The 12,462-nt window shown below is 38.0% G+C and overlaps 1 protein-coding gene across 10 annotated transcripts in view; it reads right to left on the bottom strand.

The window, feature by feature from the left end:
• ENPP2 (ectonucleotide pyrophosphatase/phosphodiesterase 2) overlaps positions 1 to 12,462 on the bottom strand; it is a 113,764-nt gene that overhangs the window by 54,388 nt on the left and 46,914 nt on the right. For all 10 annotated transcript variants that reach the window (XM_063451112.1, XM_063451113.1, XM_063451110.1 and 7 more), the window contains exons 7-11: positions 12,203 to 12,282; positions 7,852 to 7,971; positions 6,872 to 6,927; positions 4,496 to 4,561; positions 3,746 to 3,818 (exon numbers count right to left, since the gene is read on the bottom strand). In XM_063451112.1, the coding sequence (XP_063307182.1) occupies positions 3,746 to 3,818; positions 4,496 to 4,561; positions 6,872 to 6,927; positions 7,852 to 7,971; positions 12,203 to 12,282 (395 nt within the window). The remainder of the gene's footprint in view (positions 1 to 3,745; positions 3,819 to 4,495; positions 4,562 to 6,871; positions 6,928 to 7,851; positions 7,972 to 12,202; positions 12,283 to 12,462) is intronic.

Genomic DNA, 12,462 nt, shown 5'->3' with positions numbered 1-12,462 from the left:
CATTCTCATTACACTCAGACAGCCTAAAGGCTGGGAAGTCATAAATATGTAAATTGTCAAGGAGCATCTGGCACCTACAATTAGAAAGTTGCATATTTTGTTTAAATGTAAATATGGCTCATGGACAATAAAGCCACATGCCTGTTTTTTTCTGAAATAAAAGAAGAAAAAAAAAGAAAAGAAGACCACAAAGTCCTCTGTACTAAAGAGTCGCCCCTTCACTGAATGGTTATACGTTAATGGATCTATGAAAAAAATGTTTACTTTTTTTTTTTTTTTTTTAAATGCAGGTTAGTTGGTTTCTGTAAGTTTGCCATAACATAAGCAGGAGTGATAAACAAATTAGGATGAAGATAAAAAAAAAAAAAAAAAGGCTGGTGTACGAGGCTTATATTTGAAGTGTTTTTAATTCAGAATGAGACACCATCAAACTCAGAATCCTGTTTCAGTAATAAAGCAGTTGGTGCCAATGACCTTGGCATAGCAAAACAGATGTAGAATATTGAAATGAGTTGCACTGAATTGACATGTATGCTGTGCACAAATGATACGTTGCATATGTCAATTATTCTAAAAGCAGCATCGGGACACAGGTGTTGTTTTTAAAATTTAGATATTTTTTTGGATCCCCTGTTTTTTTTAGTTTAGTTCACTTTTTATACATAAGATAAAGGTGTATGATTCATTTTGAGGACTTTGATCTCGGTCAATGTTTATATGCTCAGAAGAGCATTCAATAAACAGAAAAGAGCAGAAAAAAAAGAAAAAAGAAAAGAAAAAGATGATATATAAAGAATATCGCTAACCTGGTTAAATTATCAAGAGTAAAGATTAAATAGTGTGCCATTATTTCTTTAGTCAATCCAAATTGGTGTAATGCCGGAAACGACAATATTTTTAACATTAAACTTTTTTATTTTTTTTTATTTTTTGCACAACACAACCGTGAGGTTGTTAGAATAGGACCTGACAAGAATTGGGTACAATGGCGTTGTGGCAGGCCTATGCAATGTATGATCATGTACAATAATAAAACACCCATCATTTTAGCAAAAATTGTAAGCACTATTATTACATTTTGGGGGATTTAACGCTAGTGTTCGCTGAGTGGGCTATTGATTTTAATATTTTATGGTTTATATAACATATTATATTTATATATGCACTAGAAAACATTAGAGGGACACATTCAAATATGATTAATGTGAAGATTCTTTGTTTTTGCATACATATTTCTTTTAACCTATTTTGCCCATTGGACAAAGGCACACACAGTTTGCTCTCCTTCTATTCTTCAATCAGAGAGTGTGTGAAATCAGTTCAACTCTAGGAACAAATGGTTTAGCTCTATGAAAAACTGCCTACTTAAGTGCAACACTCTTCACTATGAAAAGCCAGCTTACTATGGCACATCTAAATGGTTTTAGACCATGGAAAAGTTGCAGATTAGGAAATGTGTAAAGTTTTGTGAGTGGGGTTACTAGTCAGGATGATCAGAGAAAGAAAACAAAAAGTAAAAGTAACTGCGAGGAATGTTTGATTCCTAAGAGACGAAGTAAGAATGTTAATAGGATCCCACTTGTCACTTAATATAATTCCATTAGGAATGACATTGAGTAAAATAATCAGAAGACTCAAAATAATCAGAAGACTCAGCGTTTTCTACCAGACTATAAACACTTTAAACCATCGCATGGACTCATTCAAACAAAGCAGGAATGTGAGAGATTATATTTTAAAGGCAGATAAAGGAGAAAAAAAAACATTTAGCGAGCCCAGTTCTATAACTTTCCCTTATCTGAGTTGCTTTGTTTGAGATAAGAGGATTGGATTCATGCATTCTCATCCAGGGAATTCTTGAAATCCTTAGAATGAACAGGTGGCATTGAAGGGACCATATGATTGAATTTACGTTGGAGACACCACTACATACAATAAACAGAAGTTCATTCTATAGTTATCACAATTTTCGAAAAAAATTAAGAAATACTCTTTTTCCATACAACTTATTTTAGTAGAGTTTACTTTGCTGTAATTTCAGTAGTACACACTCCATCTTGTTGCATTAAACAAACAGTCCACAGCCCAAATAAAAACAGTTTTAGTATAAATACTCAAACTGAAAGTATACGCAAGTTTAGTTCTGTATTTTTTCATTGGGGTTATATCTAAAAACATCTTGCAAAAGCTGCAAATCTCTTGTCTGCTGCATTTGAAAGCCCTTCTAATCCCGCCAAGACATTCTGTAGCTGTCCAATCACAGATTTTCCAATGCAGCTCAATGAGAAGTCTTTGCAAGTCAGGTGTTCTGGGCAATTGCAGCCTCTTGAGTTTAGATCCACCGAGCTAAACAACCAGGAAGTAACAGGACCTGTTGTCCGATTCACAACCAGGGGAATGTTAAAAGGTTAATTTATAAATGTGCCAATTTCAATTGAAAATTTGTAAGATGGAAAAAATAAAACACACACAAAGCAGTTCAGCAAGCTAACAGGCTTCAGGGGTCTCTTTAACCTAGCCCTCCAATCATCCTTATCCTTATAACAATGTAACAATGCCTGTCGCTTTGCATATTAAGGAGTTATGTTGCTGAACTGCCTAATAAAAAAAATCTAATATCAAATTCAATTTAAATGAAACAAAAACACATTAACAGACCGATATCACAATAATATAATTTCAGAAGCAATAATAATATGTAAGATCAGGCAGAAAGGAAAAAAAAAAAAAAGTAGAAGTGGCCCAAGTTTTTTGGCAAGGCCATCTGGTAAATTAATAATCTTATAGTTAAAGGAACACTATAGGCACCAAAATTACTTTAGCTAAATAAAGCAGTTTTAGTGTATAGATCATTCCCCTGCAATGTCACTGCTCAATTCACTGTCATTTAGGAGTTAAATCACTTTGTTTCGGTTTATGCAGCCCTAGCCACACCTCCCCTGACTATGATTGACAGAACCTGCATGAAAAAAAAACTGGTTTCACTTTCAAACAGATGTAATTTACCTTAAATAATTGTATCTTAATCTCTAAATTGAACTTTAATCACATACAGGAGGCTCTTGCAGGGTCTAGCAAGCTATTAACATAGCAGGGGATAAGAAAATCTTAATTAAACAGAACTTGCAATAAAGAAAGCCTAAATAGGGCTCTCTTTACAGGAAGTGTTTATGGAAGGCTGTGCAAGTCGCAAGTCACATGACTAGGGTTCATAAACAAAGGGATTTAACTCCTAAATGGCAGAGGATTGAGCAGTGAGGCTGCAGGGGCATGTTCTATACACCAAAACTGCTTCATTAAGCTAAAGTTGTTCAGGTGACTATAGTGTCCCTTTAATGTGAAAGACTGACAACTTTTTGTTTGTCTTCATTTTCTCTCTTTTTTATGCTGTAATTCTTCAGTCAGGTAAATCATCATTTGTTACCAAATATGTTTCAAGTAGTTACTGTATACATCCTATAAGGTTATTAAGGCTCAGGAGATGGCGAACCACCTAGAATAACTCCAAATGCAGAGAGGGTCCAGGCACACAGATTGAACTATACTAGAGACTTTTTATCGGAATAAGCATAATATGACAAAGTTTCGTCCAATATGGACGGTCTATCTCAAGATCTGAGAAAACATTGTCATACTGTTCTTGTTGCAATAAAATGTAATGCAGCGTGATAGAACCTGTCTGCTTGGTCTCTCTCTGCATTTGAAAGTAAATCATCATAATCACAATAATTATGCCATTACATACCTCAGGGCTCTTGGGTCCGTGTTTATGACCTGCTTGATCTGGTTGCTCAGAATAAAGTGCGTAGACATATGGCCTGGAATTAAACAAATTATTGTTGAACAGCTTCAAAAATGAGCAAAATAAAATTTATTTAAAAAAAAAAAAAAAAAAAAAACACGAAATTATGAGTCAATAAATTTGTTAAACCTTAAAGATTGTTTTAGCTGCAGCAAAGAAACAAGAACGCAGAGTAATGCAAGCAACCTAAAACAATACGAAGATTCTACCATTTAACCATTTGCATGAGTTTCCCTAAGTTGCATGCTTTAAATACTTGGATGCTCCCGATAAAACAGCTTGGGTAGTGGGTAGTATTAAAGTGTTTCCCTTCTTCATTCCCCTATTTATACCTCACCTGATTTCCCCCATGTCATTACAGCTCCTACTTCTTGTCATAAACGCCCCTTCATGGATTCCACCATCCTTTCAATTTCCAAATCCTACAGCTCCTTCATTTTTCACACCGCTCCCATTGTCTATAAATGCCCCAACATCACCTCTTACTTTTTTTTTAGAATTGTTTATGCTTTTTAATATTATTTATTTATTTTAAAACTGACCCATCAAAATGTATACCATGCAACAATCCTATACAACGTTTCATAACAGACATATACACAGTACCAATTGATTTCTGTAAATACATGGCAAATGTTACTGTATAAGCGCAAAGTTATTGCCCTTTAAACATACATAAAACATATATGATACCTTTCATGTTCAGGCAAATGCAGCCACTGCAACACTGTTAAAACTCTTCGTTCTTGACTAATTGCTCTAGAATATAAAAAAAAAATTAAAAATAAAGTACTTTGCCTAATTTATTCTGAAAGGTAATTTAGTCTCCAGTACGGTACGGGGGGTTTAAACAGGTTATGTGTACTTTAATATATATTAAAAAAAAAAAAAAAAAACTATGACTACGTGCTTCACTGTTGAGAATTAAAGGGACCCCTATAGAACAAAACCACTACTGTTTAATATTGTGGTCTTGGTACCAAAATTCTTCTCTAGGAAGAGAATCCTACTGGTACAGCATGGAAATTGCTGCACATGCACAGAAGGTTTACACAAGAGAGAAACCTAAATGGGGTCAGGGTCCGGGATACTCTACAGTATATGTATATATTTGTACTTATATTGTTAAAGCGTGTTCCTTTGACATTCACTGTGCAGAAGTTTAAGAACTTTTTGTTTAAAGGGACATTCCATGCACTTCCATCACTTGAGATGGGATGAACATGGTGATGTTTCACCTTTCTCTTTAGGTGTCCATAATATTTTTACGGTTCAGCGAGATTCAACCACAGACAGCCAGTGTCAATATGGCAGTGCCAAAACAATTAACAGGTATACATTGCACCCAGATTCTGTTTATCCATACACAAATTTGGGATGCACAATGAGGAATGTGAGACTTCCTCCCATGACATAGTAAGCCAAGCAGAAGGGTTTTGGATGCAGGAATCCTCAGGTTTTTGTCAAACACTTCCACTGTAACCAATACAAAGTGCTGTAATAGTTATAGTACTTACATTTGCTTCTAATTTGTTTAGCTTCGTACGAAATGTTACATGTAGCTTGTCAAGTCACATTATTATTTATTACGTGAGTAAAGGTGTTGGCTAGGAAAATACACATCATACACATGATGGCGTCCATGAATGTTCTTGCTAGAGCACCAACTGCAATGCATCAACTGCAGAATTCCTGGTTTGAATTAAAGGACTACTATAGGCACCCAGACCACTTCAGGTCAATGAAGTGGTCTGGGTGCCAGGTCCCTCTAGTTTTAACCCTGCAGCTTAAAACATAGCAGTTTCAGAGAAACTTTCTTTGAAAGAAACTTTGCTTTCATATGGGTTGTTTGAATACGTGCGTGGCTCTTGCTGAGCATGCGCATTTGGCGCCGACATCGGCAGGAGGAGGAGAGTTCCCCAGTGCCAAGGGAGCCAAGCGCTGGAAAAAGGTAAGTGGCTGAAGGGGCCATGAGGGTGGGGGGGACCTAATGACGCTATAATGCTAGGAAAACACGTTGTTTTTTTTTTACCTGGCACTATACTGCTCTTTTAAGTCAGACAAGTCAAGTCACGCAGAGCTTAGAAACTGTACACAGCCTTGGTTAGTCTAGAATGATGCTATTTAAACAGGATGCATAAATATGTTTCACATATAATGCTGAAACATGGAAAACTTCACGGTATGACTCGTGTCATATGCTATGTTATGGTTTCTTCACTTTAAGATTTTTGGGAAACCAGAAAAGAAATGAAAAATAAAATAATGAGATAAGTATTATTTTTTTTATATTGTGTATACATAGAAGTCACAGTACCGGTATTAAAATAAACTATACAGTTTTGTGGTTTTAATGACCAGACCAGTCAAGAATTCTGTGGTTTTAAGATAATTCACTAAAATTCACATGATTTGGTTTCTAGATTGTAAAAGTTACAGATACACATTGTGTATCAGTCTGTTTCTGGCTGTCAGAGTTAGGTTTATTTTTTTTACCTTTTACTTATTGTAAAATGAGTGCTTGATAAATAAGCAGTAATAATAGAATAATAATGTTAGGACGCATTCACGATTGTTCAAGAGCCAAGAACCAAAGATTATGTAGCTACTTAATTCCAAGAAAGTATGTTGGGTAGTGATGTCCCGAACAGTTCGCCGGGAACCGTTCGCTGGCAAACATAGCTTGTTCGTGGCGAATGTGGTGGGCGAACATATGCGATGGTCGGTTCCCCCCTTCTATTCGTCATCATTGAGTAAACTTTGACCCCGTACCTCACAGTCAGCAGACACATTCCAGCCAATCAGCAGCAGGCCCTCCCTCCCAGACAAATAGGGGGCGGACCGACTATCGCATATGTTCACCCGCCGCGTTCGCCACGAACAAGCTATGTTCGCTGGCGAACGGTTCCCGGCTAACTGTTCGGGACATCACTAATGTTGGGAATTAATTCTATTCTACTTAATTCAACAGACAATCTTACTATGAAATGGTCAGAAGGTAAAAAAAAATATAAAAAAAGATCACTATTATCATTAGCCTTGCCTTGCCTAGCGTCCAAAATAACTTACACCGGCCAGAAGAATGTAGCTGCCTTCACCCCTTGCTTTGCCGAAGTGATCCATATCTAAAAACAAACATTAACAGCATATTTAGAATCAGCATATTCATCTGCAAATATAGAGGGCAATGCATTAAAAACTGTTGAGGTTTCTGTTTGTTCAGGTCACTGGATATACATCATCTATAATTATTTATAGGTATTCCATGTGACTGCAATAAAAACACATTTTCCCCATGAACCGATGAAAGATTAACAAATCGTATGCACCAGTTACTGGGGACTGTTCAGTGGTTCAGGGACGGTTCAGACGCACGGTAAGCAAATTCACTTTTTTGCCAAGTTTCTAAAAGCTCGAATGACTTTTTGTCCCAGTTGATTTCATCAGACTCAGCTGCTAGATTTAGCTACATTCATTGGGTGTACAGACTCAGAGACTTTATTTACTCAGCACGATCTCTCGGAAAACCACCAAGTGCAACAGGTAAGCCCACTTGACTTGCTGCCCTGTTCATGTTCGTGAATACCCCAGATGAACTCAATCACTTTCAGAGCTTAGTAAACACACCCTATTAAACAAAAATATTGCACAGGAGATGGAACACAAGCAGCTTCTGCAAACATCTGCTATAAAAAAAAAGTGTACATGCTGAATCATTCTCAAAAATTCATAAATGGCACCCAATTGCATTAGCGCAGTCTCAGGCACCAGAATCAGTTTATTTTGGCGCTGTATAAATACTAATAATAAACAAAGATGAGAAATGCATTGCACTGATAACCTTGAAGCAATTAAAGATAACCTCCTCCTGTAAAGATTTAAATGGTACTACAACACATTTCTGGTAGTCAGCATGAGTTACAAAAAGCCAAGGCTTTCTAAAAACATGGATACCATAATTTGGAAATGACGGCACCCCCCCCCACCCCCCCACCCACCCCCCCACCCTCACATGTTAGTTATAGCGTTTTTTTCCCCCATGTACTTACTGGTTGTCCTCCCCACCATCTATGATTGAATTTCTCACGTGATCGCAGGCTGAAGTTGGCATCAAAAATGGGATCGTACATGGAATTCCCAACAATTCCATGTGATTCAGGATAAAGCCCCTTAACACAAAAAATAGAAAATAAAAAATTATTAAAAACGAGCATTATATGAGAAACATTATAACATTCATCATGCAATCAACACTGCAAAACATATTCCTTCATTCCATTTTAGATTATGGTCAAGGGTTTAAAAATGCACTTACAGTATCAAAACGACTCAAACTCATGTACCCTCTACGGTCATGCTTTTTTCATTTTACAAAAAGTGAGAGCAGAGCCCAGGTGGCAGAGAAAGGTAGACAACTGTTTCTTGGTCACAGATCTCTATGTGGATGTAATTAATACAGTAGAGTTGAGTAACGGTGATTTATGGATATGACAGATGGTGGCTGATAGAGTTGCGAAGTGTGACACCTCCATCACATTGATCTCCAAACAATGATGATGAATTTACAGAGATCAAGAGAGATACACCAATGACTACCTACATGTGTTATGAATGTTATAAACACGGTCTCACATTTCACCCTGCAGTCTATTGCAAACCTCTCTGGGGACACCATACATCCTCCTCATTCTCCCATAAACTATCCCAGGGGGAGCAATATTAGCCATATGGTGACATAAGGTGGGCTCCCACGACACAGGAGTTAGATTAGGGCCCTGAAAGCATGAATTAACTTGGCCCTACTCACACTCAACCATATTGTCCATGTGAAGAATAAAGGGGGGCTCAATTTGATAACCTGCATAGAACCCTGTGGGATCTTAATCTTTCACTAAACCCACTAGTACAGTCCAGGCCACAAGATTACTAAACTTGCAGCCCATGTAAAAACCTACACAGCTCTGGTCAGCAAAGACTTTGCAAAATTCCTCCATTATGGCTCACTTCTGCAATACGCTGCCAAGAAACAACACAACACTCTTTATATTTTAGTCTGTAAAATAATGACTTGAGGTCCTAGTTAATAGCCTTTCTATGAAGATGCTCACATGCCTCCCTTTCCACCCTTTTTATCAAGATGGCAATGCTAAATAGACAAGAAATCACTTAAAATTGGAACAGAATCTTCTAGTGTGAACTATTTTAGGGGCCAAGGTTTGGAGTTCCAAACAGAGCCCAACTTATTTAGAATATGGGTAAATAACAAGTAGTTCTACATTTACTAAACCAAAAATTAAATGTAATGTTCATGGTGATGTCCAATTATTTTCTAGATAAGGAGATTGTGTATCAACAATTTATATGACTTTTGGCTACCGGGTAAAGACACACATAACTACTTTTAAGGTGAGACAAGAATTGGTATGGTATGGTAATGTTTTCAAACCACTCATCAAAATACAGCAAAAGAACAGGATTTAGGTACTTCTATAATCTGTTTCAATAAGGTTATGGACAAAACCTGGACCTTTGTGCTAAGAAGACTGTCTATATAAATGGCAATAATAATAAAAGTAATAATGGGAATCAAATATTTAAATCAAAAATATCTATGTAGGCAAGCTATGTCCACCAAAACTGAAGTTTGCATCTTATAAATTATAAACGAATATCTCCAGCTACTGTTGATCATAATCTATCCTAGCAACCTACTTTTCTACCCTACCCTTACCTTTTGTGTCAATATACCCCACTCCCTCTAGCATGTAAGCTCATTGAGCAGGGCCCTCAATCCCTCTGTTCGTGTGCATCAAACTTGTCTGGTTACAAATACGTGTCTGTTAGTCCACCCATTGTACAGCGCTACGGAACTTATTGGCACTTTATAAATAACAATACAGGGAGTGCAGAATTATTAGGCAAATGAGTATTTTGACCACATCATCCTCTTTATGCATGTTGTCTTACTCCAAGCTGTATAGGCTCGAAAGCCTACTACCAATTAAGCATATTAGGTGATGTGCATCTCTGTAATGAGAAGGGGTGTGGTCTAATGACATCAACACCCTATATCAGGTGTGCATAATTATTAGGCAACTTCCTTTCCTTTGGCAAAATGGGTCAAAAGAAGGACTTGACAGGCTCAGAAAAGTCAAAAATAGTGAGATATCTTGCAGAGGGATGCAGCACTCTTAAAATTGCAAAGCTTCTGAAGCGTGATCATCGAACAATCAAGCGTTTCATTCAAAATAGTCAACAGGGTCGCAAGAAGCGTGTGGAGAAACCAAGGCGCAAAATAACTGCCCATGAACTGAGAAAAGTCAAGCGTGCAGCTGCCAAGATGCCACTTGCCACCAGTTTGGCCATATTTCAGAGCTGCAACATCACTGGAGTGCCCAAAAGCACAAGGTGTGCAATACTCAGAGACATGGCCAAGGTAAGAAAGGCTGAAAGACGACCACCACTGAACAAGACACACAAGCTGAAACGTCAAGACTGGGCCAAGAAATATCTCAAGACTGATTTTTCTAAGGTTTTATGGACTGATGAAATGAGAGTGAGTCTTGATGGGCCAGATGGATGGGCCCGTGGCTGGATTGGTAAAGGGCAGAGAGCTCCAGTCCGACTCAGACGCCAGCAAGGTGGAGGTGGAGTACTGGTTTGGGCTGGTATCATCAAAGATGAGCTTGTGGGGCCTTTTCGGGTTGAGGATGGAGTCAAGCTCAACTCCCAGTCCTACTGCCAGTTTCTGGAAGACACCTTCTTCAAGCAGTGGTACAGGAAGAAGTCTGCATCCTTCAAGAAAAACATGATTTTCATGCAGGACAATGCTCCGTCACACGCGTCCAAGTACTCCACAGCGTGGCTGGCAAGAAAGGGTATAAAAGAAGAAAATCTAATGACATGGCCTCCTTGTTCACCTGATCTGAACCCCATTGAGAACCTGTGGTCCATCATCAAATGTGAGATTTACAAGGAGGGAAAACAGTACACCTCTCTGAACAGTGTCTGGGAGGCTGTGGTTGCTTCTGCACGCAATGTTGATGGTGAACAGATCAAAACACTGACAGAATCCATGGATGGCAGGCTTTTGAGTGTCCTTGCAAAGAAAGGTGGCTATATTGGTCACTGATTTGTTTTTGTTTTGTTTTTGAATGTCAGAAATGTATATTTGTGAATGTTGAGAGGTTATATTGGTTTCACTGGTAAAAATAAATAATTGAAATGGGTATATATTTGTTTTTTGTTAAGTTGCCTAATAATTATGCACAGTAATAGTCACCTGCACACACAGATATACCCCTAAAATAGCTAAAACTAAAAACAAACTAAAAACTACTTCCAAAAATATTCAGCTTTGATATTAATGAGTTTTTTGGGTTCATTGAGAACATGGTTGTTGTTCAATAATAAAATTAATCCTCAAAAATACAACTTGCCTAATAATTCTGCACTCCCTGTAATAATATTATTGTGACTTTCCAACTTGATGGACCAATCAACTGCTGTTTAGATTTAAATGTTTAGTTGCCTTCACAATTAAAGGGAATCTCCAGTGCCAGGAAAACGATCCGTTTTCAAAACTCCTCCTCCGCGACACTCCTCCTCTCCATTGCGTCGGCCGGTGGGCGAGACTGATCCCACCCACCGGCCGAGGAGACCTAATGCGCATGTACGGCAATGCCGCGCATTAGCGCTCCCCATAGGAAAGCATTGAAAAATAATTTCAATGCTTTCCTATGGGGATTTGAGCGATGCTGGAGGTCCTCACACAGCGTGAGGACGTCCAGCGACGCTCTAGCACAGGTGCTTCCTGTGCTATAGAGCAGGAAGTGACCTCTAGTGGCTGTCTAGTAGACAGCCACTAGAGGTGGAGTTAACCCTGCAAGGTAATTATTGCAGTTTATAAAAAACTGCAATAATTACACTTGCAGGGTTAGGAGTAGTGGGAGTTGGCACCCAGACCACTCCAATGGGCAGAAGTGGTCTGGGTGCCTGGAGTGTCCCTTTAAAGTAGGCAGGATTTTTAAAGCTTGGATCTCATATTATGTTACAGGACAGTCTTTGTGACCAGAATGGGGATTTAATGAATCTGTGAAGAACTAAGCATATCTCTCATGTCAATTAAGTCTCCATAGCACACATACCAAAACTGTCAACTTTCAGTCAAGGGAATCTGCTGCATTCTGGTGGACGAAGTTGGGTAACTACCTATTCTGCCTATGCTCAGATAGAGAATGGGAAAGATTGGCGTAAAAGGAATTCGGACATGGGTGGAATGAAAGAGGGGTGGCTTGTTAAAGTGGCTTGGGGCTTTCAAAAACAAATTACAGAAAATAACATTTATCTTAAAGTACACAAATGTGTTTTAGCAAGCACTATTATAGAGAAATATGTTACCGTTGCCAGCGTGTACAAATTCGGGAAAGTTTTTGTTGGGTACACCGGTCTCATGTATGGAGAATGTGTTCCACAAGTTCCTATTTCAGTTAAAGAGAGTATAAAATTAATACGAAACTTTTCAAGACAAGTCTAAAGCATTAACATAAAGCATAAACAAATGAGAATACCAGTTGATTTAACATATTCAGCAATACTGATATATGCCTTAATTCACACTTTCACTCTTCACATCTTTACACCTAATTAGCTCTAACTAA

The sequence above is a fragment of the Pelobates fuscus genome, chromosome 4 (genome assembly GCF_036172605.1).
Source record: "Pelobates fuscus isolate aPelFus1 chromosome 4, aPelFus1.pri, whole genome shotgun sequence".
NCBI classification, from domain to species: domain Eukaryota; kingdom Metazoa; phylum Chordata; class Amphibia; order Anura; family Pelobatidae; genus Pelobates; species Pelobates fuscus.
This window is presented reverse-complemented; position numbering and strand designations above follow the sequence as displayed.